This window comes from Mirounga angustirostris, unplaced genomic scaffold (genome assembly GCF_029215605.1).
Source record: "Mirounga angustirostris isolate CCGP_5_RB_7025 unplaced genomic scaffold, mMirAng1.0.hap1 SCAF_12, whole genome shotgun sequence".
Classification (NCBI taxonomy): Eukaryota; Metazoa; Chordata; class Mammalia; order Carnivora; family Phocidae; genus Mirounga; species Mirounga angustirostris.
Window position 1 is genome coordinate 105407226 of NW_026991720.1, and position 27313 is coordinate 105434538.

The 27313-nt window shown below is 55.9% G+C and overlaps 1 protein-coding gene across 2 annotated transcripts in view; it reads left to right on the forward strand.

Moving 5' to 3' along the window:
- The window catches only part of NUDCD3 (NudC domain containing 3), a 59508-nt gene that overhangs the window by 17001 nt on the left and 15194 nt on the right, over positions 1-27313 (forward strand). For both annotated transcript variants that reach the window (XM_045864998.3, XM_054505376.2), the window contains exon 3: positions 19736-19868. In XM_045864998.3, coding sequence (XP_045720954.1) covers positions 19736-19868 — 133 coding nt within the window. The remainder of the gene's footprint in view (positions 1-19735; positions 19869-27313) is intronic.

The following is a 27313-nucleotide window of genomic DNA, read 5'->3' on the forward strand; positions in this document are numbered from 1 at the left end:
GGACAGAGCCCAGGACTGCGTGCCAGGGCCCTGCTCCACACAGGCCTCGGGCTTGCGAGCCAGACCGAGGTGGTGGGAGTAATCTGGACTACATGCCTCGTGCCTAGAAGTGGAACCCTCTGGGACGCCCCCGGTGTACGACAAGCAGAGTTTGGGCGTCTGCCTGATGGAGGGCTGGGGCCTCAAGCAGGGCCTGGGTGCTCGAAGCTTGCTGTGAGGACCCTGGGAGTCACATGAGTGTGCATCTGCGCGTCTGCTGGGCCGTGAGCCAAGGAGCCAGGTGTGGAGGCCTGGGTTCGATCTGCTGAGCAAGGCCGGCATGTACTCTGTCTTGTTCCTCTCAGCTTCTGTTTCTTTGTGCTCTCTTTAAAAACTTCGTGTTTGGGGCACCTGGGTGGCTCAGTCGGTTAAGCAACTGCCTTCGGCTCAGGTCATGATCCCAGGGTCCTGGGATCGAATCCCACATCGGGCTCCCCGCTCTGCGGGAAGCCTGCTTCTCCCTCTCCCACTCCCCCTGCTTGTGTTCCCTCTCTCGCTGTCTCTCTGTCAAATAAATAAATAAAATCTTTAAAAAAAAAACAACAACAAAACTTTGTGTTTGTAGATAACTCAGGTCTGCAAAGAAAAATGTTGCAAAGATCATACAAAGAATTCCCGTGTCCCCAGTGTCTTCTGTAGCCAGGGTCTGCTAAGAGCTCCTCTGAACCTTGTTCCCATGTCACCTGTCCTTCCCATAGTGTCCCTAATCCCAGCCCGGGGGCAACCCATGGTCATCACTGCATTCGGGGCACAGTTCTTCCATCTTGTCTCTCAGGACCTTGGCACTTGTCAGGAGCGTGGACTCCATTTTTCCTGGCGGATGTCCCTTGGTGTGGTGTCGCCAGTGTTCCCCTGTGACCAGCCGAGGTGGTGGCAGTGGCTGCCGTGCTTCCCGGCTGAGGCGTTCCTGTGTCCCCTTTGTCATGCCGTAGGTGTCTTGTTGGAGGTGTGTTGACACTTGGTGTGCATCTTTTTTCCCCACGTACTTTTGCCCACGAACCTTAGCAACCAACGATTGTTCTTGCCTGTGACCGTGATTGGTGAGGCGGCCGCCAGGTTGCGATTCTGCTTCCCTCCTTGCTTCTGCGGTTACAGATGGAGATCATCCCGGGAGCAGAGGCTTCTCTTAGCCGTGGATGCGATTGTGTGTGTTCATTTGTCCTCACTGGTGTCCCCTCCCTGGTTTTGTTACTCGCAGTGCCCCTTCCAGTGGGCACGTCCTTTTGACGCGTGGGCGTTGTTCCTGGGCCTGGCTCCGTGTCCCCGCACCACATGACGTGCAGGTCCTCCCGCGGGCAGGCGGGCAGCCTGGGCCTTTGACTCGAGAACGGGGGTCTGGGGCTGGGCGCCAGCCCTGTTTTATGCCCGTTTCCTGGTCTGTTTTTCGTCACCCTCTGCAACCCTCCTGCTCGGCTTTTCACTTCCTGACTGCAGCCTTCTTTCCCCTTTCATGAAATGTGGGGTACAGATTGGAGTAAAGAACCCTGCATTCACGTGCCAGCTCTGAGTCACTCAGCTGCTGGCCTTGAGGCCGTTGTTTTCCCGCCTGGGAACTGGGGCGGGGGCGCTCTGGGCTTCCAGGCTCAGCCGGGTTGTGTGAGGCGGTGCGGGGACAGTGTTGGCTGGAGCCGAGCCCGGGGCCTCTGCTTCCACCCGGCCGTGTCGTTGGACTCAGGGCCTGGGCCAGGCGGTGGGTGGGAGCGCCAGCCTGCTGGGGCCTCTGACCGGAGGCCGTGGGCAGAGAGGGGTGGGCGCTCCTCTGTCGCCCGTGATGCGAGCGGTGCTGCTCCCTCTGGCGCCACCGTTGCGCCGTGGGGTCCGAGGGAGCCTCTCCCCTCCAGGGGCTGTGCGGTGGCTTCTGCAGGCACAGCTTGGGGGGCCCGGCCAGCGCCCTTCGGGGGTCCGCAGTAGCGGCCCCCGTGCGCTTGGGCAGCGTCTTCTCCATGGGGGGCCGGGCGCGCTCCTCCCGGGACCTGTGGGGGGCGGGGGGGAGGCAAGTCTGCGCTCGTCCCCCCGCGCGTCCAGTCCTTCTCTGCCCGGTGCAGGCAGGCTCCCCAAGAGCCTTCTGTTCCGCTGCTGCCCGAGCTCCACGGTAAGTGGGTGGGAGGACTGCCTGTGACCTAAAAACACTTGAGCGTGTTCCAGGAGTCCCTGGGGAAGCCGAATACAGTAGGAGGGATGTCATTTCGGATGCTCGTGTCCTCCCAGGAGAACACACTTCCAGGTCCTTGTTTCCTCTCGTTGCGGACAGTGGTGCTCCTGACGCCACGACCCGCTGCCGGTGCCCCAGCTGGAGGGGGACTGCACGGGGTGCGCGTGGGGTGCCTGACTCCCCGCCTTGCCCCGGGGCTGCCTGCCCACCCCCGCCCCCTCTCCCGGGTCCCGTGTTAGAACAGAGCGAACCCTGCTGCACCGCAAGGAAAACAAGCGTCAGGAAGGAGGGGAGCAGCCCCCCACGAGGGCCCACACACGTGGCTGTGAGGGGGGACCTGTTCACGGCCGGCTAGAGCTCGCTGTCCTTGGCTCTCCGGTTGAGGTGCCTGTGCCTGATGAACCTGGTGCTCCGGCTGAGGCTGCGTGTGCTTGATGACAGGGACGTCGCGAAGACCTCTGCTGCGGGGGCCCTGGGACGGCACGCGCAGTTGGCCTGGCGGCCCGTCCCGGCCGCGGGCTAGCGGCTGCCCGCCCAGGTCCAGTGGTCACCGCCTCTCTGCACCAGCAGCTCGTCCCCGCGCTCTGTCTGGTTGAGCGCCTTGGATTTCGCGGCTGCAGCCCGTATTTAGATCCGTTTCCATGGTAGCCCTCCAGCCTTGGAGCTTCCTTTCTCCCCCCAAGTGCTCTTTTTTACTGGTGTTTTGGAAATGCTGCCTGCAGATATTTGAAGAGATTGTGGCAGTGGAGAAGGGGCTGCGGTGCATCTTCTGTCTCCTTCACCAGGACCCCTGGCTCCGTCTCTCCACGAGAGGCCTTTCAGGAGAAGTGTGAGGCGGGCGGATGCTGGGCCGCGCTCCTCCTGCGCGCCCCGGGCTCCCAGCCCCGGTGAGCGGGCACAGTTCCCTCACGCCCCTGCCGGCGCTCCAGGTCTCCCCCACGTGCTGCCGCACGCCCTGCTGCCCACGGTTGGTTTGCACGGCGGTGCCCTGCTGCGTGCACAGTGCCTCGTGCGCGTGCTCCCACTCCGGCCTCGCAGGTGCCGCGTGTCCTCCAGAGCAGCTTCCCAGGCTGCTCTGCTGGGCTGTGCCCACGGCTTGGTGTCTGCTCCGCTGGCCTTGTTCTGGAATCACGGCCCAGCGTGGACCGAACACTTGACCGTGAGGGTTCCCAAAGCGGCACATGTTCATTGAGGAAAACTAGGAAGCACACATTCAACCAAGACGAAAGGATTAAGAGTGTCCCCTGAGGGCCGCCGGGTGGCGCCGTCCAGCTCTCGGTTTCGGCTCGGGTCGTGATCTCAGGGTCGTGGCATCGAGCCCCGTGTACGGCTCCGCGCAGGGGGTCTGCTCGAGATTCTCTCTTCCCCTCTGCCCCCCTCCCGTGCTCGCACGCACGTACGTGCCCTCTCCAAAATAAATAACTTTTTTCTGAAGTGTCTCTGGACAGTGGCAATGACCATCGTGTGCCCTGTGGTCGCCGAGTCGTGCCCGGCTGGGCCCCCACAGGGTCTGGGTCCCTCTGTCCTGCAGACGCTTAGGGTTAGAGCCGACTTTCCCGTGTAGACACTGTGAGTCAGCTGCTGGGGCCGACGCGTGCCCCGCGGCAGGGCTGGGGCTGCGCAGTCGGAAGGCGGGGGTGGGCCGCACCGGTGCCCCGGGAGAGCCAGCATCGTTGGGGTCTCTGCCGCCCGAGGACCAAGGGGTGGCGGTGGTCCTCTTTCTGAACGACCACGGGGTGCAGGCGAAGGAGTGAGGGCCGGTGGGCACAGGGGGCGGAGCCCGCGGCACACGGTCCCGCGACCCTGCCGCCGCGGTGCCCGTCGCCCAGCCACCTGTGAGGTACCCCCCGCTTCCCACGTGAGTTGGCCCCCGGGGCCTTTTCTTCCCCGGTTAGCCTGCTGTCATCTTGAGGGACTGTCTTCTGGAGGAGCCTAAAAGGTAGTAGGAGACCTAAATTCTCCTGATTTCATCTAGAAAGTGTGTTTTGTTGCGATTTTTAATTATTCTTCGCACCAGTGACGAAGACACTCGTGTGGAGCCACAGACCCGCCCCTGGTCGTGGGCGCTCTCACGGGTCATGTTCTTGAGTTCAGCTTCTGAGCCGTGCTGATGCCCTTTCAGCGAGCGTGGCTTGCACTTGTTCAGACAGAGGCTGATACATTTGTCTCTGTCCCTCCCCAGTGTCCCCAGTGTCCCCCGGGACCATGCCTGCCGTGCCGTCCTGCGGCCTCAACCTCTCCAGGAAGCTGGCTTTCTCAGGGTTTGGTGAGCCGCGGTCTGTGTTCCAGGTCCCCGGGAGCGCAGTGAAGGCTGTCACCTTTCTGGGGCTGCACTCTCCAGCCCTTGGGGGTGCCCTGGGGGTCCGTGCTGGCCACCGTGCTGTGGGAGCGGAGCCCTGGCGTCCGTCTCCCAGCTGTGCTCTGGGCTCCGTGCCGCCTGGTTCAGATGTGCGTGCGTTTGTGTGTGTGTGTGTGCGCGTGCATGCATGGGAAGGGGCCGCGTGCCCAGAGCTGGGCTTGGAGCCTCTCCCCCCACCCCGGGCCTGCTCACTCGTCTGAGCCTGCAAACAGGCCGCCCTGTGCATACGCGTGCACACACAAGAACACGTGCACAAGCCCGGCACACCCCGCCTTGTGCCTGGGGGTCACGCCCGCCTTCTCTCCAGGCCCCGCGCCGCCTGTGAGCGGTGGTGTTGAGCCCGTGGCTGTCGTGCGCCCGATGGCCACGGCTGCAGCCCTGTCGAGCCTTGCACGTTGTCCTCAGGCGTCTCCTGACTGACTCAGAACTGCGCGGGAAGGGGGTGCGGGAGGATGGGCCCCCTTAGCCAAGATGACATGCCACCCACTTGAGATGTGGGTGTAGCTTCAAGTACAGCCTGATGTATTTCTACAAACTGAACGTTGCCCTAAGTCACCACCCAGAACGAGATATTCCCAAATGAGAGGGAACTAGAAGCTTCCCCAGGGCCTCCCCCATCTGCCCCCGTTCCCTGCTCTCCTAGGTAGGCCACCCCAGCCCGTGTGGACAGCTCTGCAGAACAAGTGACAGCCTGTCCCCACAGCTGGGCTGGGGGGCGTGCGCTACGCTTTGCAAGTCGTGCTTGCCCAACAGAGGGGCACCCTGACGGCTGAGCGCTTACTTCTTGTATTATGTGTGACGTGTTTTCACACTGTGCCTTTCCTTCTGAGGGTGCTCTCTTTATGTCTTCTGCCCATTTTCTGTGGGACTTTGTTATTTTGTCCTTCAGTTTTTTTTTTTAAGATTTTTTTTTTTAATTTATTTATTAGAGAGAGAGAGAGTGAGAGAGAGAGCGCAAGAGGGGGAAGGGTTAGAGGGAGAAGCAGACTCCCTGCCGAGCAGGGAGCCCGATGCGGGACTCGATCCCGGGACTCCAGGATCATGACCTGAGTCGAAGGCAGTCGCTCAACAGACTGAGCCACCCAGGCGCCCTGTCCTTCAGTTTTTTAGAGCTTTCTGTATATACTGGGAAAATTAGATCTTTATCTGTAATATTTTTCCAGTTTATTTGTCTTTTTTGGTCTTTGATATTGCTTACGATTTTTTTTCCCTCCAAGCAGAGGTGCTTTTTTTTTTTTAAAGATTTTATTTATTTGACAGAGAGAGAGATAGCGAGAGCAGGAACACAAGCAGGGGGAGTGGGAGAGGGAGAAGCAGGCTTCCCGCCGAGCAGGGAGCCCGACCCGGGGCTCTATCCCAGGACCCTGGGATCATGACCTGAGCCGAAGGCAGACGCCCAACGACTGAGCCACCCAGGCGCCCGCAGAGGTGCTTTTTAATATTTAAAATGTTGGTTATAAAATGTATTATCAGTCTTACTTATTTTCTTTTGCTTCTGGATTTTGAGTTAGAAAAGTTTCTTTAGGGACGCCTGGGTGGCTCAGTCAGTTAAGCGGCTGCCTTCAGCTCAGGTCATGATCCCAGTGCTCTGGGATCGAGTCCCGCATCGGGCTCCTTGCTCAGCAGGGAGCCTGCTTCTCCCTCTGCCTGCAGCTGCCCCTGTTTGTGCTCTCACTCACTCACTCTCGCCCACGCTCTCTAACAAATAAATAAAATCTTTAAAAAAAAAGAGAGAGAAGTTTCCCTACAATGAGGTTATGAAGGATTTCTCCTGCACTCCTACTTTCCTCTCCTTGTTCGAGGTGGCTGGTTCTCTAACATCCTTCAGGGAGAGGGAAAGGGTCGCCGGGCGTCAGGGCTGAAAGCTGTTTTTTCTTCTTGTGGGTTTTTTTCTTTTCCCTTGGTTAGTGTAGCTTTGGTGGTGGTGATACTCCGTATACCGCTGCTTACTGGAAAGGGCTTGTGGTTGAGGGTGGTGTGCTCCGCAGATAGGCTGTGGGGGTGGGGGGGGACTTCCTGACCGCCTGTCCCGGGAGAGTTGCCGGGGACAATGAGCAGGCTTTCGATGGTACTGAGACCTGCATGATGCTACCTTAATGCTTAGTTTGTGCCCCTTTAATGAGAAGAGAGATGAGGTTTTCGACACCATGATTTGCCCATGGTGTTTGCTTCTGTTTGTTGCTCCAGTGCCTGGGTTCTGGCTGCTGCCCTTCTCTTGGGTTTATAAATAAAATTCACGTGCCTTCTTGTGCACTGCTTTCCTTTTTCCAGTCGATCCCTTGACTTGTGTAGGGATTTGATCATGTGTCTTGTCTTTGGTGATTTCCTTTGTTAGATTTTAGAGAGTTCTGTCTCCTTTCACGCTGTAGAGTGGATGTACCATTCTCTCGTCTGTGAAAGGGGTCAAGACTGTTCTTTAATGTTGTTTGATTCCTTTAAAATGAATGTCACTTGACATGGTTAACTTCTGTTTTATACCCTTGGGGTCTTTAGTTGATGTCACGGTGAAACTGCATATTAACTTGAGGAATATTACTGATCTCCTTTCATTAACTGTGCTGTTGAAATCATCGCATTGTTTGTGGCTTCCTTTTCTTCTCCTGTTATATTCGGGTATGGAAAGTTACCCTGGAGAATTCGATACAGATCTCCTGTGTCCTGAGATGAGTTGATAACTAGATATTTATTGTGTGTGTTGCATTTAGGAATGGTATCTTTCCCACTGTGCTACAGCTTGTGACAGGCAAGCCGGTAATTAATTATACAAGTAATAAAAGCAAGGTCTAGAAAATTTGGGAAACCAGAAGATTGTTCAGGTTTCATCACTATTGGTATCTTGTTGAATTTCCAGTTAAAAACTTACATTTGCGGGCGCCTGGGTGGCTCAGTCAGTTGGGCGACTGCCTTCGGCTCAGGTCACGATCCCGGAGTCCCGGGATCGAGTCCCGCATCGGGCTCCCTGCTCGGCAGGGGGTCTGCTTCTCCCTCTGACCCTCCTCCCTCTTGTGCTCTCTGTCTCTCATTCTCTCTCTCAAATAAATAAAATCTTTTAAAAAAAAAGCAATTTACGTTTGCTATTTGTTAGAGCATTTTATTTATTTACTTATTTATTTATTTTAAAGATTTTATTTATTTATTTGAGACAGAGAGAATGAGAGACAGAGAGCATGAGAGGGAGGAGGGTCAGAGGGAGAAGCAGACTCCCCGCCAACCAGGGAGCCTGATGCGGGACTCGATCCCGGGACCCTGGGATCGTGACCTGAGCCGAAGGCAGTCGCTCAACCAACTGAGCCACCCAGGCGCCCTGTTAGAGCATTTTAACATTAGAAAATACTTGGCCACAGTAACAGGTGAGTTTCAAATACCTATGTGTACAAATAAATTCTTTACCTAATTCTGTAGCTGATGTTAAACAGCACGGAGAATCTGCTCACATATTTTCATGCTCATGCATGCGCACACACAGACAGCTTTTAAAAACGGACACATAACCAGGCGCTGTAGAAGTCCTCTCGAGTGGGTACAGTTAGGTGTTTTTAGTATATAGTTAAAGGCTGCACAGCCCTTCCCACTGGCTCATTCTCGCACGTCATCATTACCGCAGAAAGAGCTTCCCTCCCCGTTTCCCCCTAACTTCCCAGCCCTGTGACATTTTTTTTTTAAGATTTTATTTATTTATTTGTCAGAGAGAGAGAGACAGCTAGAGAGGGAACACAAGCAGGGGGAGTGGGAGAGGGAGAAGCAGGCTCCCCGCGGAGCAGGGAGCCCGATGCGGGGCTCGATCCCAGGACCCCGGGATCATGACCTGAGCCGAAGGCAGACGCTTAACGACTGAGCCACCCAGGCGCCCCACCACTTGTGACATTTTGTATACTTGGAATCCTGCCATCTGTGGCCTAGTGTCCGGCTTCTTTCACTCAGCGTCGCGTTTTCCAGGTTCACCCGTATTTGTAGGAAGTATCAGGACCTTGTTCCTTGTGCTGGCTGAGTCAGACTTTATTGTGTGGATGCACCACCCTGTTTCTTAAGTCATGGTTAATGGACATTTGCCTTGTCTGTATGAGGAATGGTGCTGTGAAAATTTGTGCACACGTGTCTGTGGGAACACACGTTTCCTTTTCTCTTGGACACACACCTAGGAGTGGATTGTGGAGTCCTCCGGTAGCTCTGCGTTTAGCCTTTTGAGGAGCCACCAGACTTCTCCAGAGCGGCTGCCCCCCTTGCACACCAGCACCACGTGGGGTTCCGTTTCTCTGCAGCCAATGCTTGTTACTGTCTGTCTTGTTGGCTGTGACCATCCTGATGGTTTAGATGGGCGTTTCCCAGTGAGTAAAAATGTTGCCTATTTTTTTCATGTGCCTATTGACCATTTGTACATCTTTGGAGAAATGCCTATTCAGACCTGTCACTCATTTTTTAATTGGGTTGTCATTTTATTGTTAGATACAGAAGAGTTCTTTATGTATTCTGGATATGAGACTCTTATCAGATAAATGATGTGCCAGTATTTTCTCTCATTCTCTTTCTTGACGGTGTCCTTCGATGGACAAAAATCTTTAATTTTGATGAGGTCTGATTTATCTCGGTTTTCTTTGGTTGCATGTGCTTGTGGTGTTGTATTTAAGAAGCTATTGCCTAGGGCGCCTGGGTGGCTCAGATGGTTAAGCGTCTGCCTTCGGCTCAGGTCATGATCCCAGGGTCCTGGGATCGAGTCCCACATCGGGCTCCTGGCTCAGCGGGGAGCCTGCTTCTCCCTCTGACCCTCTCCCCTCTCATGCTGTTTCTCTCTCGCTCACTCTCTAAAAAAAATAAATAAAATCTTTAAAAAAAAAAAAAAAGAAGCTATTGCCTAGCCCAAGATTGCAATGATTTACTCTTGTATTTTCTTCCTAGAGTTTTATATATTTTAGCTCTTGCGTTCTGTGGCCCTTCTGAGTTTATTTCTGTGTGTCTGAGGCTGTGGTCTATGTGGATATCCAGTTGTCCCAGCACCATTTGTTGGAAAGGCTGTTATTTCCTCGTCCAGTGGTCTTGGTTTCCTTGTTGAGAAGCAATTGGCCATGAATCGGAGAGTTTCTTTTGGGACCCTCCGGTTTATTCTGTTGAAGCTCCATGCCTGTCCTTAGGCCAGTCCCACACTGTCTTGGCTACTGTGGCTGTTACAGTAAGCTTTGAGATTGGCAAGTGTGAATCTTCCAATTGGTCTTCCTTTTTCAAGATTGTTTTGGCTATTTTGTGTGAATGTGAGCACTGTAGGGAGGGGCGGAGGGAGAGGGAGAGAGGCTCTCAAGCAGACTCCCCACTGAGCACAGATCCTGACGCGGGGCTCCATCCCAGGACCCTGAGATCATGACCTGAGCAAAAAATCAAGAGTTGGGTGCATAACCGAGTCCCCCAGGCACCCCTGTTCCGGCTGTTCTGTCCTTGCATTTCCATGTAGGTTTTAGGATCGGCTCGTCCGTTTCTGCACAGAAGCCAGGTGCAGGCACTGATGGGGGCCGCGCTGACTGTGGATCAGTCTGGGGAGTCTTCCAGCCCATGAGCTTGAGGTGCCTTTCTATTTTATTTGCTCTTCTTCAGTTTTTTTCACCACGTTTTGTTGTTTTTGAAGATTCAGTTTTGTGGGTTTGTTTTTGGTTTTGCGATTAAATTTGTTCCTCAGTATTTTATTATTATTATTTTTTAAGTTTTACTTATTTAAGTAAACCCAACATGGGGCTTGAACTCAGGGCCTTGAGATCAAGATCGCATGCTTTACGGACTGAGCCCCCAGGCGCCCCTTTGATACTGTTGTAAATGGAATTGTTCTCTTAATGTCTCTCTCAGAACGGTCATAGCTACTGTATAGAAATACAGTGGATTTTTGCATATTGGTTTTGTAAGCTGCAACTTTGCTTAACTCGATTACTAACTCTATTTAAATATTTAATAGGTTCTTAAGAATTTTATGTATTTACACAAGGTCGTATCATCTGCAAATAGAGTTTTACTTCTTCCTTCCAACCTGAGTGCCTTTTACTTGTTTATTTTCTTGCCTCGTTGTCCTGCCTGGTGCCTCCAGCACAATACTGAGTAGGAGCGTGGAGAGCGGGCCCCTTGTCCGGTCCCCAATCCTGGGGACGGGGCTCCGACTCGGCATTAAGCACAACGGAATCTAGGGCCCTTGCCCTTCTCCTGTCCCTGTCGGGAACGTCCTCTCGCGCCTTCCAGAGAAAGGGACCTGAGCCTCCCTGATTTCCCAGGATTCAGGGGGTCATGGGATGAGGGACTTTGACGGTTTGCCCGTGACCGAGTGGGACTCCAGTGCTGAAAGGAGGAAAGCCCGGGAACCGCGGGACGCCTGGGCTTCGCCTGTGCACGGCGGACACTGGAGCCGTGGCACGTCAGGCTGGCCGTGACCTCTCAGGTGGTGACTCTTGCTCTGGGCGGGCAGCTGTCCCTTCCCGGGTCCCCTGAGTGCGCCTGCAGTTTTGACGCCCGTCCTGCGTTTCCACAGATGCTCCTTCGTTCTTTCTGGTTCTCGCCTCCCTTCTGTTTTCTTTATTCTTCAGCTCCCAGTTCCAGTGTCCCAGCTTCTTCCTTCTACATTCTCTCTTTCTGTTTTTGTTTTTTTCCTGGGAGATTCATGCATCTTTCCTCAGCTGTATCTGCTGGTCCTCGTGTTGAGTTGGCTTTTCCTTTGCTCTCATTACTCATTGCCACACGCTCTTTGTTCTCTGAGAGGGATCGTTGCCGCTGTTCTGTAAATAATACGCTGTCCTCCTGTCATGGCTCAGCGTCGTCTTGCTGTGAGAGGCTGGACGTGCGCAGATGCATCTCTACTCTGGTGCCCTTGGTGGTGTGGAGTGGGGACGGGCCCCTCCTCTGGACACGGTCGCACCCCTCCCCGTACCCAGCCCACCTTTCTCTTCTTCAGGGGGCTCGTGTCCCGATTCAGCAGTTGGGGGTTCTGTGGTATAAATTCGTTGCTTTTTAAGGCTGTTTTTCAGTTTAGAAAAGAGTTTTTAAAACTTTAACTTCGTGATAACAGAATTTGAACTAAGAATTCCTGACTTAATTTTTTTTAAATTTTAAAGCCTGAGTTAAACCTTTTTCCTACTCTTGAGTGGGTCTTGTTTCTATATTTGTTTCTAATGCTTATGTGTCAAGGACACATGTTTTGTTTGCAGAACGAGATGAAATCCAGGCAAATTTAAAAACAGGGTATAACTTATTTCAGGATAATTGACTCTTTTTCATCTTTGTGGGATTGTGTATGAAGGAGGTTCCTCTATCACTAAGTACGGTGGTTGTTAACTTGTGCTAATCCTGGAGAAAATGTTCATTTAATAGAAACCTTGGAGCTTCTCGTGTGCTTTACAGAATGGTGATGTGTGTGAGGTGAAGGAGGTGTGTGCCCAGGGGTCCAGATGGAGAACCATTTGGTCATTCCAGGTTGTGGTGTTCGTGCAGACGAGGACCAGGTGACGCAGCTGCTTGGAGAGCGTGGAGGCTTCCTGGGGGGCGGGGGCTGGATCGGCATGGACGCCCTCTTCATGCCAAGTGCTCGGCTCCCCGGGCCCCCAGGCCTGCTGTGCTGAGGTCCCCTGTCCAGAGCCCTCCTGCAGGGCTGCTGTTGGTAGGATCCGTCCGTCTTTGGAGGATTCGGCTGCTGGCCCCAGGGCGCGAAAGCTGGGGTTTCGATGCAGGTGGTGAGGGCCAGGCGGGAAGACGGGGGACGTGCGTCATGTGACGTTGACGTGGGGGACGCACGCTCCATGCCGAGGCACACACACACCCAGGAGGACTGCTCTTCACACGCGTTGGGCAGGTGTGCTTGGGGTCAGGTGTGCGGGCCAGTGATGACAGCTGGCCGGATGCAGGGCTGCCTCGCACGTAAATCGCGGGGAGTCGCAGCGTGTGGGAAGCGTGATGGGACTGAAGCGCAGTGGAACGACACGAGGTGCCGGCACTCTGTGCCCAGATCTTGCTTGCCCGTGTGGCTCAGACCTGGCAGCCTTTCCGTGACCCCCGGAACCCTGTGCCCCGGCCCCGTCCCCCGGGTCCTCACGTCTTCCCTCCCGCCCCGCTGTGTCCACGCTTCTCCCGCTCGGGCCTCCCTTCCCCGCGCCGCAGCCCTCCCCGGTCCAGGGCAGTCTGTGCCCAGTGCGCCGTGACGCATGCCAGCAGCTGCTTCTGTCGCCAGGACAGAGCCACCCCACCGCTGCCAGGGCCAGGGAGGGCCCACCACCCTTCCCAGCCTCTCAAGCGTCCTTTGCCCCCGGTTTTTTCTGCTGTACCTTTCATAAAAGTAACACCTGCTCTGGTTCTTCCATCGTGGCACTTTCTGGTTCTCAAACCTTGGCCCGCCGGAAGCAGGCTGTTGGGCCTGCACCCCGCCGTGTCCTCCCGTGTGCGTGCGTGTGCATCTGGTGTGTTCGCGCAGGCGGCCCCAGAAACCACCCCGTGCCCTGCCGGCCTGACCCCGCGGACGGTGGCTCGCCTCGGGGACAGCTTCTCAGAGGTCTTCCAGCGTCAGAGTGCGGGCAGGAGGGGGCGTGCCACAGGGCTCCCAGTCTGAGGAGCGGTTTGGAGGCTGGCTACAAACTGGGGTGAGTGCACGTCTGCGGGAGAGTGGGTGGCTCTGGGGACGCCGCCGTCCGGAAGGCGGGGAGAGGCCGGGGCAGCCCCGGGTCTCATACTGGGGCTCTCTGGTTTCTGTGTCGCCCTGACCGGGCCTCCTGCCGCCGTGGCTTCCCTGCGTGTGCTGTGAACGTTTGGCCCCGGGCTGTGCTGCGGGCCGCGTCCCTCCAGCAGGTGGGTGGGTGCGGGAGGCGCAGTGGTGTTTCCTCGCGTGCGATGCTTCTCCGTTGGGCAGTCTGTTGGGAGTGGCAGTAGTAAAGCTGGTCATGACGCGATTGATCTTGGATGCTGAGGGGGAGAAAGCGGAGTTGGGGTGGGAGTTCAGCGTCCTTCACGTGATGTGTTTGTGGCGCAGGTTATCTCGCTTTTGTTGGAAGATGTCTATTTTACAGTCGTGGGCTTGTAAAATGCTTGGGACGCTCTTACCTTGTTCAAGTGATGAGCGTGACTTAAGAAAAAGTCTCACTCTAACAGACTTCCCCTTTCGGTGAAGGAGAACAGCGTGCGGTAAATACCGACGCCATCTGTGTCGGCTGTCTGTACGGCTTGTCCCAGGTACTCCGTGATCTGCATTAAAACCTATCAAATCGTTCACGGGCGTATTACGACGGAGTTCATGAACCTTGCCTCCTTTCTTTTAGGTAAAGAATCATCTGGTATTTTTAATTGTGCTACAAAATTAAAATGTTAAAAACAGATTGTCAAAATATACTCGTTACAAGAATTTTGTATTGAGTCCTGACAGCGGTGGGCAGAGTCCCCACCAGTCCTTCTGGGCGCCTCAGCCGCACACTCTCTTTCTCTTCACGCGGGCTTCTGGTACGACTGGTCAGGGCCAAAGCAGGGACACGTGGGAGCAAGATTGGACATGGGCTGATGACTGTGGGGCGTAGGGATCAAAGCCCAGGAGGGGGCCCTGTAGGCTACAGGGGCGACCCTGGCGAGGGGAGGGCCCCAGGAGCCGCTTGAGTCCAGAGATGGGGCTTGTGTTAAACAGACGTCGTGAGGAAAGTATGAGGACCACTTACACACCAGGAGACAGCGTCTGTGAACTGTGAAGCCGACGGAGTTCTCCTCCCCCCCCCCCCCCCATCATAGTGTTCTTGTGCAAACCAGGGAGAGCACCACCAGAAGCTGTGGCTGGAGCGTCACAGAAGTGAGAGGACGTGGCCAGTAAGCGTGGACACACACGGGAATGTGAGTGCAGGTCGCACTGAGACACTCTTTTCCTGTGCACTCGTGGGCAGGGGTCTTGGGGTCGCAGGACCCCATGCGGGCACGCTGCAGGGGCTGGGTCGTGGGGCGGCCTTGGAAATCCGCAGGCGCTCTCTCAGTGGGATGCTTCCCCCACAGCCCGGGCCATCGGGGCCCCCTGCCGGGTGCACAGCCAGGACAGACCCCCCGGATTTTCACAATTCCGCGGAAGAAGAGAACCGCACCGGCAGTGCCCACGAAGCTTCTCTCTGCTTCCTCACCTGGCATTCTCGATCCCTGTTCCTTCTTTCCCTACCCCAGACTTGTTTTGGTTTTGGTTTTGAGAGGACAAATCCAGAAGTCATGAAATTTCACTTATACATAGTTCAGTAAAACTAGGACTGAAGCTTACTGTAACTGTCGTGAATTTCCTAGGGTCACCGAACGCCCAGTCCATGGCCACTTCTTCTCGATTGTCTCACGGAGCTTTCTCACAACTGGTTTTTCAGATTCGCGTTCCAGCAGGCCCCACCGTGGCATTTGCTTGTTGCGTCTTCTAAGCCTCCTGATTTAGAATACTTCTCCTTCCCTCTTTAATCTCTTGCTGTTTATTTGTACAGAAACTTGGAACTTTGTCTGTTAGACTTTCCCGTTCTGGACTGGGCTGCCAGTGCGTTCACGGCTCTTGTGACCATGTTCTCTGCTCCTGCCCACGTACCCTGGCGGGATGTGGTGGGTTTTTGGTCTGGTGTTGGGGACTGTCACAAAGGTGGGACATCGCAGGACACGCCTGGTGTCTAGCATTGTGGACATTGGTGTTCTGGACCCTTCTGTGGGCAGACCCTCCCCCCGCCGTCCGCCCTGCTGCCCAGAAGCAAGTTTCCAGTGCAGGTGACGAAATGGTGACTTTCTCATGCTGGTCTGCCTTCTTCATTGACTGTCTGGAGTCCTGATGGAGGGACTTGGCTTTTTGAAATTCTGGTTCCTGCAGAACCGTTTTATTAATTTTCAGATGGAGTTGTACTCTGGCCATCAAGGGGACTGATGGGCTTTTGTTTCATGAGCTTTTGGACCTTTGAATACATCACACGCTTCAGTCTTTTGTGGACGTTGTTTTTTTTTGATGCAGGGGGCAGAGAACCCTAGGCAGGCTCCACGTCCAGCACAGAGCCTGACACGGGGCTCAGTCTCACAGCCTTGAGATCCTGACCTGAGCCAAAATCAAGAGTTGGATGCCCAAACTGATTGAGGCACTCCTGTGCCCTGACGTTGTTCTCTTTGAGATTCAGATTGTCTCGTGTTGGGACAGCTCGTGTGTTCCTTTCTTGGGGCCTCCTCATTTTGAGTGGTGTCCTTTTGCTCAGGCTCTGGTCCCTGTGTGACGCGGGCCGCTCCCGTCTGGGAAGACTGGTGATAGATGCTGAACTGGTGATGCTAGGTGGAGAGAGAATTATTGAAGCTAGATTTTAAAGAAGGGGAAGGGTAAAGTATAGATTTCTTAGGCAGGATGTGCAGCTTGTCTCCCCAGGTGCCCCAGAGGGCCAGGTAGCCTCCCTTCCTTGTGAAAGTGGACTGACAGGCCTGTGTGCTGAGCCAGACTGTCTTTCCAGGCGGGAATGCACTGAAGAGGATGGCGACCCCAGTGTGACGGTGACAGTGACCCTGGGCAGGAGGGGACAGTGGATGTCAGGGAGGCGGCTGGACCGCACGGAGCTGGTGTGCGGGGAGCTGGGCCTGGGGCAGGGCACCCGATGCTGTGGGCTTCTGCTGCTCCAGGAGCTGGGAAGAGGTGGCCGCTGGAAAGGAACCTGTAGGTGCGGGGGGGCAGGAGGGCGGGTGGGTGCTGCTGGGAAGGGAGGCCGTGAGCACGGTGGGCCTGCCTGGTGCGGAGCCCTCTGGGTGGGTCACTGTGCACACTCTGCAGTCGGACCCTTCCTTTCCAAGTGGCACGGTGAGTGTGGCAGTCACGTCTCGGTGCCGAGACGGGGCCTGTGGACCTGCTTCTGGGAGGGCACGGTTGGCGTGAGGCTCTGAAGCAGGGCATTCGCCTCCAAGGGAGGGCTCACCTCCTCCAGCTTGTGAAATGCAGAAGCCCAGAGAAGAATCCCTGCGTTCGCACCTGCTGTGGCTCCTGTCCGGGCCGGATGTGGTGGGACCAGTGAGCAGGAGGTCAGTGGGAGAGATGGAGATGTCGGGGAGGGAGAGATTTAACTGCTTACACGTGCACACGCTCAGGCCCTGGTCCCTCTACTGGGTACGTCCCTCCACTGGGTACACCGTCCCAGAACCTGGGGAGGGGCCTGAGGGCGGCCCCCGTGCCCCCACTTACACACTGGTCCCCATTCCCTGTGCGCACTTGAGCCTTCTGCACGGACGCCTTTATGTTGGGTCTGGGACCCCCTTACCCACCACTTCCCATCCTGACCTCGGGAAGGAAGGAGGCCCTTGGTTCCTGCGCGCACTGGGGCACGGAGGGAGGGGCCCCGCAGAGCTCCCCCCTGCGCGGCTGTTGCTGGTTGTGGTGCCCGCAGCGCGAGGAGCCTGGCCTCACTTTCCCTTTAACACACGGTCAGGACGCTGTCACGGGGCTGATGGGCTCCTTGGACGTGGGCGCCGTAGGGAGGCCTGCCTGCCGCCTGCACCCGGCTGCTGACTCACGCTCCTCCCCGCTCCCCACCCCCAGTGTGCTCCTCGGCAGCTGCAGGGGCGTGGCTCCAGGCCCGGCGGGGATGACAAGGCGAGGGGGGCCCGGAGCACCTGCACATGACAGGAGGCTTATTTTTACACATTGTTGGCCGGAAATAATCGACTTTATTTAAAGAGAATGTAGACTCCAAGTGTTTAAAAAAGCACCCAGCAGTGTGCCCGGCTCCGTGCGGGGGAGGCTGCGGGTCCGCTCGGGGTGAGCCGGCCGGGTGCCTGCCTGGCTGCCCGCCCTGCAGTGCTGGGGCCAGAGCCCCTCTTGTGAGCGCCCAGCTCTGGGACAGCTCAGCTCCGCGGGCAGGTGACCCCTTGCGCGTGGCCCTGTGGTGTCTCTGCCGGTGTCTGCTGCGCGTTACGGCTGGGGGGTCGTGTGGACCCCAGCCGGTGAGGGCTCCGTGCTGGGTGCGGGACGCAGCCGCCCCACCACCGTGAGAGGTCCCGCCGTTTATGTCTCGATTTCTGCCAGTGCTGGCCTTTATTTTGTGTGTATCTTACGTCCGTGTTTCCATGTGGTTGATGATTTCAAATAGTTAATGCGCGCGGTTCCGAAGGCCGTGCAGTGAGGGTGCGTCTCCTGGCTTCATCCTGGTCGGCTTTGCTGGAGCTGTTGTCCGCACATTCGAGTGTGGTCCGTCTGATGTGAGCTCTCAAGCTGCAGTGGGTGCTAGAGCGGCTTGGGGGGCAGGTGCCGTCTGCCCGGGCCCCGTCTGAGGTGTGGAGGTGCCAGCAGGCTGGAGTGGTTGTGGCAGAGCTGCCCGGTCGTGGGGCCACAAGGCGGATTGCCGCCCCCTGTCTTAAAAAGAGCTGATTTTCTCTTGATCACATGTCTGTGTTGTGCGGAACTTGGGTAATGGCCAAGAGAAGAAAGGCAGACTGCTCGTTGCTGTACCACCCGGAGACCCCACGGAGACTTAACAGGCCTGTCCGTGGGCACGGACGCACGTGCGTGTTCCTTCTAGGGAGCGGGCCTGGGCCGCACTCAGCCGCACGCCGGGTGCTTTGCTCCTGGGGCTGGGCGGCCTGTGCACGTGTGTGTGTTGTGGCCCGTGTCCAGCGGGCCTGGCCCGGACCTCTCCTGCCTCTTCCACCCTGCTCTCTGCGGCTCTCTCCCGAGCTCACTTCCAGCCTCTGGGGAGGGTCCTCCTGGCCTCTTTGCAGCTTCTGCGGAGGCAGACAGCCCTCAGCCCTTGTGGCCCGCGGCCGCACGGCCGTGTTGACGCCATCGTCCCTCTGAGCGCATCTTCGTGTCCTGGTCTCCCCTTGTGAAGGACGCAGATTGGGTCAGGGCCCCCGATGACCTCATTTTAACTTGGAAGTAGGGCACATTCTGAGGTGCTGGAAGTTAGGACGACATAGGATTTTGGGGGTCACACTTCGGGCCCTAATGGCAGCCACTTGCCAGCCCCGATGGGTGGGCCGTGACAGATGCCCGGCCTCCCATCTAAGGCGCGCGAGGCACACCCACCGGAGGTAAACACATTCTCGTCCTGACGCTTCAGCCAGAAAAAGCGCCTCCCCGTGAACCACCACCCGGCAGAGGTGAGGGGCTGATGGCCTGCACGCGCTGCAAGCCTCTTCCACGTGTCTTCACGTGCATCGAGGAGGACCTGCACGGTGCCGTGTCCCCCCACGGGGCGTCCGCTGGGCTTCCTTCCGAAGGGCTGGAGAAGGTGGCTGAGCTGCACCTCTGAGACTGGGCTTCTGTCTTTAATTTAGGTGTAAAACTCACCGTCGAGGGCTTGTGAGTCCAAACTTACTTTTATAATGCTGTTTTTGCTGTTGTGAGCACCGTTCCGCTTAACAGCAAACGTTCTACCGTATTGTGTTCGTGCCATCCGCTGCTTGGCCAGGCGTGTCTGCGTCTGGGCTGGGCGGGCCCTGCAGGGACAGGCGGCGTGGCTGGTGGGTTTTCCAGGTAGCCCGGGCTTTGGTGTGTTGCCCTCGCTGGGCGCTCGTCACCAGGAGAAAGCCGAGGCTGTGGTGGGTTAGCGTGGAAGCCGAGCGGCTGCGGGCTGAGGTGGTTCTGCTGTTTTGTGGAGCTAGGCCCTGCCGAGCAGTGGTGAGAAAGCAGGAGCCCCGGGACTTCATTACTGCCACCCTTTGGTTGAGCGACGGCCTGGTCCGTGAGCTTCGGGAAGCCCGGCAGCAGGCCCGCCGTTTTGTGGAGCCGGGCTGCGGATGCTGTCCCCAGCCCGCGGGTGGTGCCCTCAGGGGCTTCCCTGCAGTGTCCCTTTGTCCCCGCAGTTTCCTAGGAGGCCTGAGTAGGAGGGTCAGGAAGTGTGAGACTCAGCTTCTCAGGAGCTGGAGATGTGTGGGCGTGGGTACGCGGTCGCGGCCCGGGCGTGCGGTGGGGTCCGCTGGTGTGCGGTGGGGGCCAGGCCTGCAGTGGGTGCTGGGTCTGTGGCGAAAGGCCGGCATGTGGTGGGGGGCTGTGGTGTGCGGTGGGGCCTGGGCGTGCAGAGGGGGGGACCACGGCGTGCGGGGGGGGGGGGACCACGGCGTGCGGAGGGGGGGCCGGGCGTGCGGTGGGGGGACCACGGCGTGCAGAAGGGGGCTGTGGTGTGCGGTGGGGCCTGGGCGTGCGGAGGGGGGCCGGGCGTGCGGTGGGGGGCCGTGGCGCTCCTGCGTCTGGGCCCGGGTGCATCTCACCTGTTGCTCTTCCCCAGGAGGCAGGAGCAGTTCCAGAGAAACCCCGACAGCTACAATGGTGCCGTGCGTGAGAACTACACCTGGTCGCAGGACTACACCGACCTGGAGCTCAAGGTGCCGGTGCCCAAGCACGTGGTGAAGGGCAGGCAGGTAACCGCGGGGCGCCTCCAGCCTCTCTGCTCGGCTTCGGACTTCGGGGGCGGCGGTGCCGGAGCCGGGCCGGCCTGCCTTCCAGACGTGCCCCGCCCAGGCTTGCGCTCCTGTGCGAGCACAGCCGGTGGCTGGTGGTTCGTCTGCGGTCGCCCGTGGGTCGTTGCTCGGCGTCTTCGTGGCAGACGCCACAAAGGAGGCAGGGCGGTCGATACGCATGTGTCACAGATGGAGAAGGTGGTGTCCCGAGCAGGGACCCCTGGGCTCTGCGGGGCTCCCCCGCGGACAGCGGCCACGTCAGGTGGGAGCTCCACCGGGTCTCTCCACCTCCGTGAGCGTGAGTAGGATTTAATCTTTCGGTGGAAGAGAGATGTTTACTTTTTCTAAGTGGGTGGGCTTCACTGTAAAGGAAAAAGCCCCCTGTGGTTTGTGAAACGGGGCTTTTTATCACGATCCCTTCAACGTAAAGAATTCTGATACTTGCGGAGAAAGCACATCCTCCTCGCATCAGCCGTCATGAGCGCCTGCGGCCTGCAAAGCGAGCCGCACCTTCCAGGTCCGTAGGCGGAAAGTGAGGCCCAGGGCTTGCTCAGCCTCCCGAGCTGACACAGGGAGCGCACCGCGTCCCCCACTCTTGCCTGCACTGAGCGCACTCAGAGTGTGTCTGGGTGGTGATGGGGGCATGAGGCTGTGGTCGGGGCGGGGGTGTCAGCCCCCGAAGCTCAGGCTGCTTTCCCACTGGTCAGAGACCGGCGCTGCTGGCTTCTTCCCAAGAGCAGGTCCCACAGCGCGTACAACAGAGCTCGTCCGTGAGTTCACGCACATTTTCTGGAAACGGCTGCCACGTGAAGTACCGGCTCCTGCTGGTCTGGACACGTGTGAGCCAGAGCCAGGGCGGGCGGTGAGTGAGCCCCTCCGGGCCCCCCATCTTGAGGTGCCGGCCCCAGACTGCCCGCGCTCCACCTGGAACAGGCCCGCCCCGTGCGTCGGTGAGGGCGGCCCGCTCTGCCGCACGGGCTCCGTGGCTCCGTGTCTGGTGTGCGGCTGGCTGTCCTGGCACCATGCACTCGTTTCCCGCTTTACCCCTCTTCCCACCCTGTCTGAGGAGATCTCACCGGGGGCCGTGACCCCTGGTCAGGTGGACTTCGGGACCCAAGGCACGACCTGGTGACTGGGGGTTATCCCCCTGGGATGTGGCTCCGGTGACCATGTCCCCTCTGGTGCAGGCCGACCTTCCTGGGGGAGTACTTTGCCCCGCATCTTCTGGGGTTTTATGGGCAGGTGTTGATCTAGGGCTTATTTTTTGGTGGCATTGCTTTGTGCGTAGGTGAAGGAGTTATGAAAAGCGTTGGCTGCGGACTTTGCTGGTCTGCTCTCTGACCTGTCTGTGAACTTCTGGAGCTTTCTCCAAAGGACTTGTGTTAGACCCAGCCCAAAACTAGTGATTCTCTCTTTGACTCTGGAGACCCGGGTGACCTGGCCTCTCCCGCTGTCCTTTCCGCCTGGGAGGCGGACATGCTGGTGATGTCAGTGTGTCTCCTGACTCTGCCGCGAGCCCTGTGTAGCGGGGGTCCTGCTGCCCTTCATCACATTGCCGAAGGGACAGGCCATCATGCCTGGGGGTCAGATCCACGCTTCCCTCCAGTGTGGGTGTCCTGACCTCTGGGGTAACACGCCCTTGCTTCACCCCATGTAGCCCTGGGTTTTGCTTATTCTCACGCGAGACATTTCCTGGGCACGTGATGGTCCCCAGGGCTCGGCCAAGATTGCCGCTCTGGGGCTGACGTTCACGGGGCTCGGGCAGTGACCGTTGGCACCGGTGGGGCTGCTCGGGAGCGGCAGGTGGCGTGCGCTGCGTCAGCGGGTGCTCTGTCTGCTCGGGCCCTGGCCGGCGCCTTCCTTTCCACCCCCTGAGGCACCTGTGGCCCTGCTGGACAGGACTTGTCCGGGGTCTCCGGGGCCAGCGCTCCCGGCCCGCAGAGGTGTGCACGCGAGCCCGGTGATGGCGGCGCCACACTGGAGGAGCCGTGTTCCGCGTGACACCTGCTGACCGCATCTCTGCCAGGCCAGCCTCATCGCTGATGCGAGGGAAGCCGCCGCCGCCTCCTCCCCCTCCTCCCCCAGTGGTGTCTTCTGTCCAGGTTACTGTGTTGCTTGGTCTTTTTAGCTGAGGCACAGCTGACCTGCCAGTTTCAGGTGCACAGCCTGGCGATCTGATCCCCGTGTCTGCGGGAATCTGGTTAACACCTGTCACCGCACGTAGGAACGGAGTTTTCTCTTGGGGCGTGAGCTCTCGGGATTTAGTCTCTTAGCAACTTCCACGTTCCCCCTTATTCCCACACTGCAGCCTTCTCCTAAAATTTTGTGGTCTCTCATTTTTTTTAGCGATCTAAGCATTTTAGCCATGACTCGCTTAAAATTCCGGAATAGGTTTATTTTGTGTGTCTTGGCTTTTGCTGGTCTCAGGGTTTTTTCCTCAGGGTTGCCATGTTCTTTGTGGACTGGCCGCCTTCCAGCTCTTCTCTGAGTTGCCTGTCCCAGCCGCCTGTCAGCAGTGTTGATTTTTGGGATTTGTGGCACCTGTCAGATGTCATTGTGAGGGTAGCTGCGGTCATGGCAGCGTGGTGACAAAGTCACAGATGGGGGGGTGCGCGGTGGCGGGGGGCGGGGCTGCGTGCTGACGCAGGACCCCTGCGCCCCCGCTTCTCCAGCAGCAGAGCATCGCCTCCGGGGCCGATTTTCCTAGAAGCGGACTTGTCCCTTGGGGGTCGAGGAGGACAGAAAAGAGCCTGTGCGCAATGCGTCACCTTTTTGCTGTTTTTCATTCTGCCGGAGAATCTGAGGAGAAACTCACGGTGAAGCTCTGGCCTCGTGCGTGAGGGAAGCGTGGTCGGCTCTTTGCTCCGTCCACTCTGCTGGGGAAGGCAGCCAGGTGCCCCTTCCTGCCCTCGGGGCAGGCGCCGAGCGGCGCACTCACCACAGAGGTGTTGGCGCCATCCCCGGTGTCGGCTGGGGCTGGTTAGGAACCTGGCATTCCACTGAACCCTGGCATTTTATTTTATTTTATTCTATTTTTTTAAAGATTTTATTTATTTATTTGTGAGAGAGAGAATGAGAGACAGAGAGCACGAGAGGGAGGAGGGTCAGAGGGAGAAGCAGACTCCCTGCCGAGCAGGGAGCCCGATGCGGGACTTGATCCCGGGACTCCAGGATCATGACCTGAGCGAAGGCAGTCGCTTAACCGACTGAGCCACCCAGGCGCCCAACCCTGGCATTTTAATGCTGGGACTTGGAACTCAGAGGTTCGGAGTCTAGACCTGCTGTTTTGCTCATGCGGAGGCCACAGACCGTCTGGTAGAACGGTGGCGGAGCGGAGACCAGGCCCCGGCCACGCCGGCTGGTTGCCTTTCGGGGGGACAGCGTCACGATGTTGCTGCAAAGTCACGGCAAGTACGTTGGACGACAAGCAGATTTCTCTCCTCCCGCGTGTGCTGCTTCCTGCTGGAGCTGGGGGTGGTCTGTGCTAACCTGCTGGCGGGTGGGCTCATGCTGCTTGTGTCTTCACCGCAGGAACCTTCCAGAACGGCACCACGGCTTCTGAGCATGTCTTGTACAGCATGCTTTGCCCCTGAGCTCGAAGCAGCTGATGGAGTTGGTCTGAAAGCTCTGTGCCACGGGGTTCCCTTCTCAGACGGTGTTTAGAGCGAGTGTCGGCTGGAGCTCTAGAGAGGCGACTTCAGTAACAGGAGGGTCACAGGCTCCACGTCTGCTTCGTAGTGTTTGAACGCTCAGGACGTTTGTCTTCGGGAGTGTAAACACCGATGGCAGGGAGTGTCTCTCCTGCGTCTGTCCTGCCTTCTCCCGGCCCCCGCCCCGCCCCCAGCATCGCGTGCGAGCTGCTGGGACGTTCTGGCAGACAGACGCCACATCTGTGATCAAGTACGAGCATGTGCTGTCACCCCCCCGCCCCAGCACGATGACACATTTGCGCACCTGTTCCCAGTGTGGGCCACACCGGGGCGGCTCTGGTCTCTGGCGCTGGCTGCCGTGCCCCCCGTGCCCCAAGCGTGCCTGCTCAGGCTGCCAGAAACCCGAACATGCAGGTGCCCTGAACCCACGGCCCCTCACACCCAGGGCTCCGTCTGCCTTTGTCCCTTCAGGCAGCAAGCTGGTTACTAAACGAGTCCCCTGGTAATTGGCACTGAGGTTGTTTGCAGTCTTCTGCTGGAAATAGACAATAAAACAGGAATGCCCTTTAATAAATTTTATCTTGGGGGGCTCCTGCGTGGCTCAGTCAGTTAAGTGTCTGACTCTTGGTTTCGGCTCAGGTCGTGATCTCAGAGTCGTGGGATCGAGCCCTGGGTCGGGCTCTGCACTCAGCAGGGAGTCTGCTTGAGATTCTTTCTCCCTCTCTCTCTGTCCCCCCCCCAACTCACACACATGCGATTTTTGCACTCTATCTCTAAAACAAATCTTTTTTTTTTTTTTTTTAAGATTTTATTTATTGGGGCACCTGGGGGGCTCAGATGGTTGGGCGTCTGCCTTCAGCTTGTGCCGTGATCCCAGGGTCCTGGGATCGAGCCCCGCGTTGGGCTCCTTGCCCGGCCCGGAGCCTCCTTTTCCCTCTCCCTCTGCCTCTCCCCCTGCTCATGCTCTCTCTCTCTCTCTCTGTCTCAAATGAATAAATAAAATCTTAAAAAAAAAAAAGATTTTATTTATGTGAGAGAGAGAGCACAAGCGGGGTGAGGGGCAGAGAGAGAAGCAGGCTCCCCACTGAACAGGGAGCCCGATGCAGGACTCGATCCCAGGACCCCAGGATCTTGACCTGAGCCAAAGGCAGACACTTCACCGACTGAGCCACCCAGGTGTCCTATAAATAAATATTTAAAAAATAATAGGTCTATTCAAGTCCTTTAACTTCTTAAGCATTGGATTGTCTTTTTATTGTTGAATTGTAAGAGTTCTTTTTAAGTGTAAATACTGTACCCTCGTCAGATAATTTGCAGGTATTTCCTCCTCCATGAATTGTCTTTTTGCTTTATTTTTTTTTTTTTAAGGATTTTATTTATTTATTAGAGTGCGCGCGTGCTCGAGCTGGGGGCAGAGGCAGAGGGGAGCAGCAGCCTCCCCGCTTGAGCAGGGAGCCCGACGCGGGGCTCGATCCCAGGACCCCGGGATCATGACCTGAGCCGAAGGCAGGCGCTTCACTGAGCCCCCCAGGCGCGCCCCTCTTTTTACTTTCCTAAGGGCGTTTTTTGAAGCACAAGAACCTTTAGTTTTGGTAAGGTCTAGAATTTATTCATTTATTTTTGGTTGTTTGTGCAGATCTGAGAAACCATTGCCTAATCCAAGGACATGGATAGTTACATGTTTGTTTTCTTCTAAGAGTTTTATAGTTTTAGCTCTTGCATATAGGTTTTTGATCCATTTTGAGTCAATTTTTGGATGAGGTATGAGGGAGTTGTCTAACTTCAATCTTTTGCACGTGGATATCCATTTGTCATAGATGCATTTATTGAAAAGACTGTTCTTTCCCTCATTGAATTGCCTTCCCACCCTTGTTTAAAATCACCTGACTGTAAATTTATGGGTTTATTACTGAATTTTAAATTCTCTTCCATTGATCTGTATGTTCATCCTTATGCCAGTACCACAGTTTTGATTATTGTATCTTTGTAATAAACTTTGAAATTTTTTGTTCTCTTTTTCCTCCATGACTGCTTTCTTTTATGTTAAATAGAAATTTTCTAGTGTAGTATTTTATTTTTTATTTTTGTTATTTAAGATTTTTTTTTTTTTTTAGAGAGAGCGAGCGAGCATGCCAGGGAGGGGCAACGGGAGAGAATCTCAAGCAGAATCCCTGTGAGTGTGGAGCCCAAGTGGGGCTAGATCCCACGACCCTGTGATCATGATGTGAGCCGACATCAAGAGCCGGGCACTTAACCGGTTGAGCCACCCAGGCACCCTGGGTAGTATTTCTTTCTTTTTTTTTTAAACCGTATTTTTTGGGATATTGTCTTAGTGTTTTTTCTGGGATTACAATCTATTTCAGATCAATACAACTTAATTTTAATGTGTATCCGGAATTGGCTTTTATTTGATAACTTCTGTTCTCTGCTCCTTTGTGGTGCAGTTGTTTTAAATTAAATAGAGAGTTAACAAAAGATACACTTACACTGTCTTTTCTATTTATCTTTACCAGCACTCTCTATTTCTTCACGTGGATTCAAGTAACTATCTAGTGTCCTTTCATTTCAGCCTGAAGAACTGTCTCTAGTTTCTTGCAGGGCTTGTGTAAGAAAAGATAGGCCTGTTAGGGATGAATTCTCTCAGGGTTTTGTTGTTGTTGTTGTTTGTTTGTTTGTTTTTTAAATCTGTGAATGTCTTAATTTTTCCTTCATCTTTGAAGGATAGCGTTGCCTGATATAGAATTCTTTGTTGACATGCCTTCCCTTCACCCTTTGAATATTCCGAACCACTGCTTTCTAGCCTGCATGGTTTCTTCTTTCTCTCTTTCTTCTTTTTTTTAAAGATTTTTATTTATTTATTTGACAGAGAGAGAGATAGCGAGAGCAGAAACACAAGCAGGGGGAGTGGGAGAGGGAGAAGCGGGCTTCCTGCTGAACAGGGAGCCCGATGTGGGGCTTGATCCCAGGACCCTGGGATCATGACCTGAGCCAAAGGCAGACACTTAACTAACTGAGCCACCTAGGCAACCTAGCCTGCATGGTTTCTGATGACAAATCAGCTGTTATTCCTGTTGAGGAGCCCTCCTGTGTGAGAAGTTGCTTTTCATGCTACTTTCAAGATTCTCTGTTGGCTTTTTTGATGCATCTAGGTTTTGATCTCTTTGAATTTATCCTACTTGGCGTTCATTAAGCTTCATGAATGTGTGTTTTCAGTCATTTTTTCCATATATTCTTTCTACCCTCTTTTTCTTTCTTCTCCATCTGTGGCTCCATTGTGCATGTTGTGGTGTGCTTAGTGGTGTCCCTCAGGTCTCTGAGGCTCTATTCATTCATTCTTTTTTTTTTTTTAAAGATTTTATTTATTTATTTGACAGAGAAAGAGAGAGCACAAGTAGGCAGAGTGGCAGGCAGAGGGAGAGGGAGAAGGAGGCTCCCTGCTGTGCAGGGAGCCGGATTTGGGGCTCGATCCCAGGACCCCAGGATCACGACCTGAGCCAAAGGCAGCCGCTTAACCGACTGAGCCACCCAGGCGCCCCTATTCATTCTTTCTGTTTCTCAGATGAAGTAATCTCATTTGTCCTATCTTTATTATTTATTTATTTATTTTATTTTATTTTTAAAGATTTTATTTACTTATCTGACAGAAAGTGACGCAGCAAGAGAGGAAACACAAGCAAGGGGAGTGGGAGAGGGAGGAGCAGGCTTCCCGCCGAGCAGGGAGCCCGATGCGGGGCTCGATCCCAGGACCCCGGGACC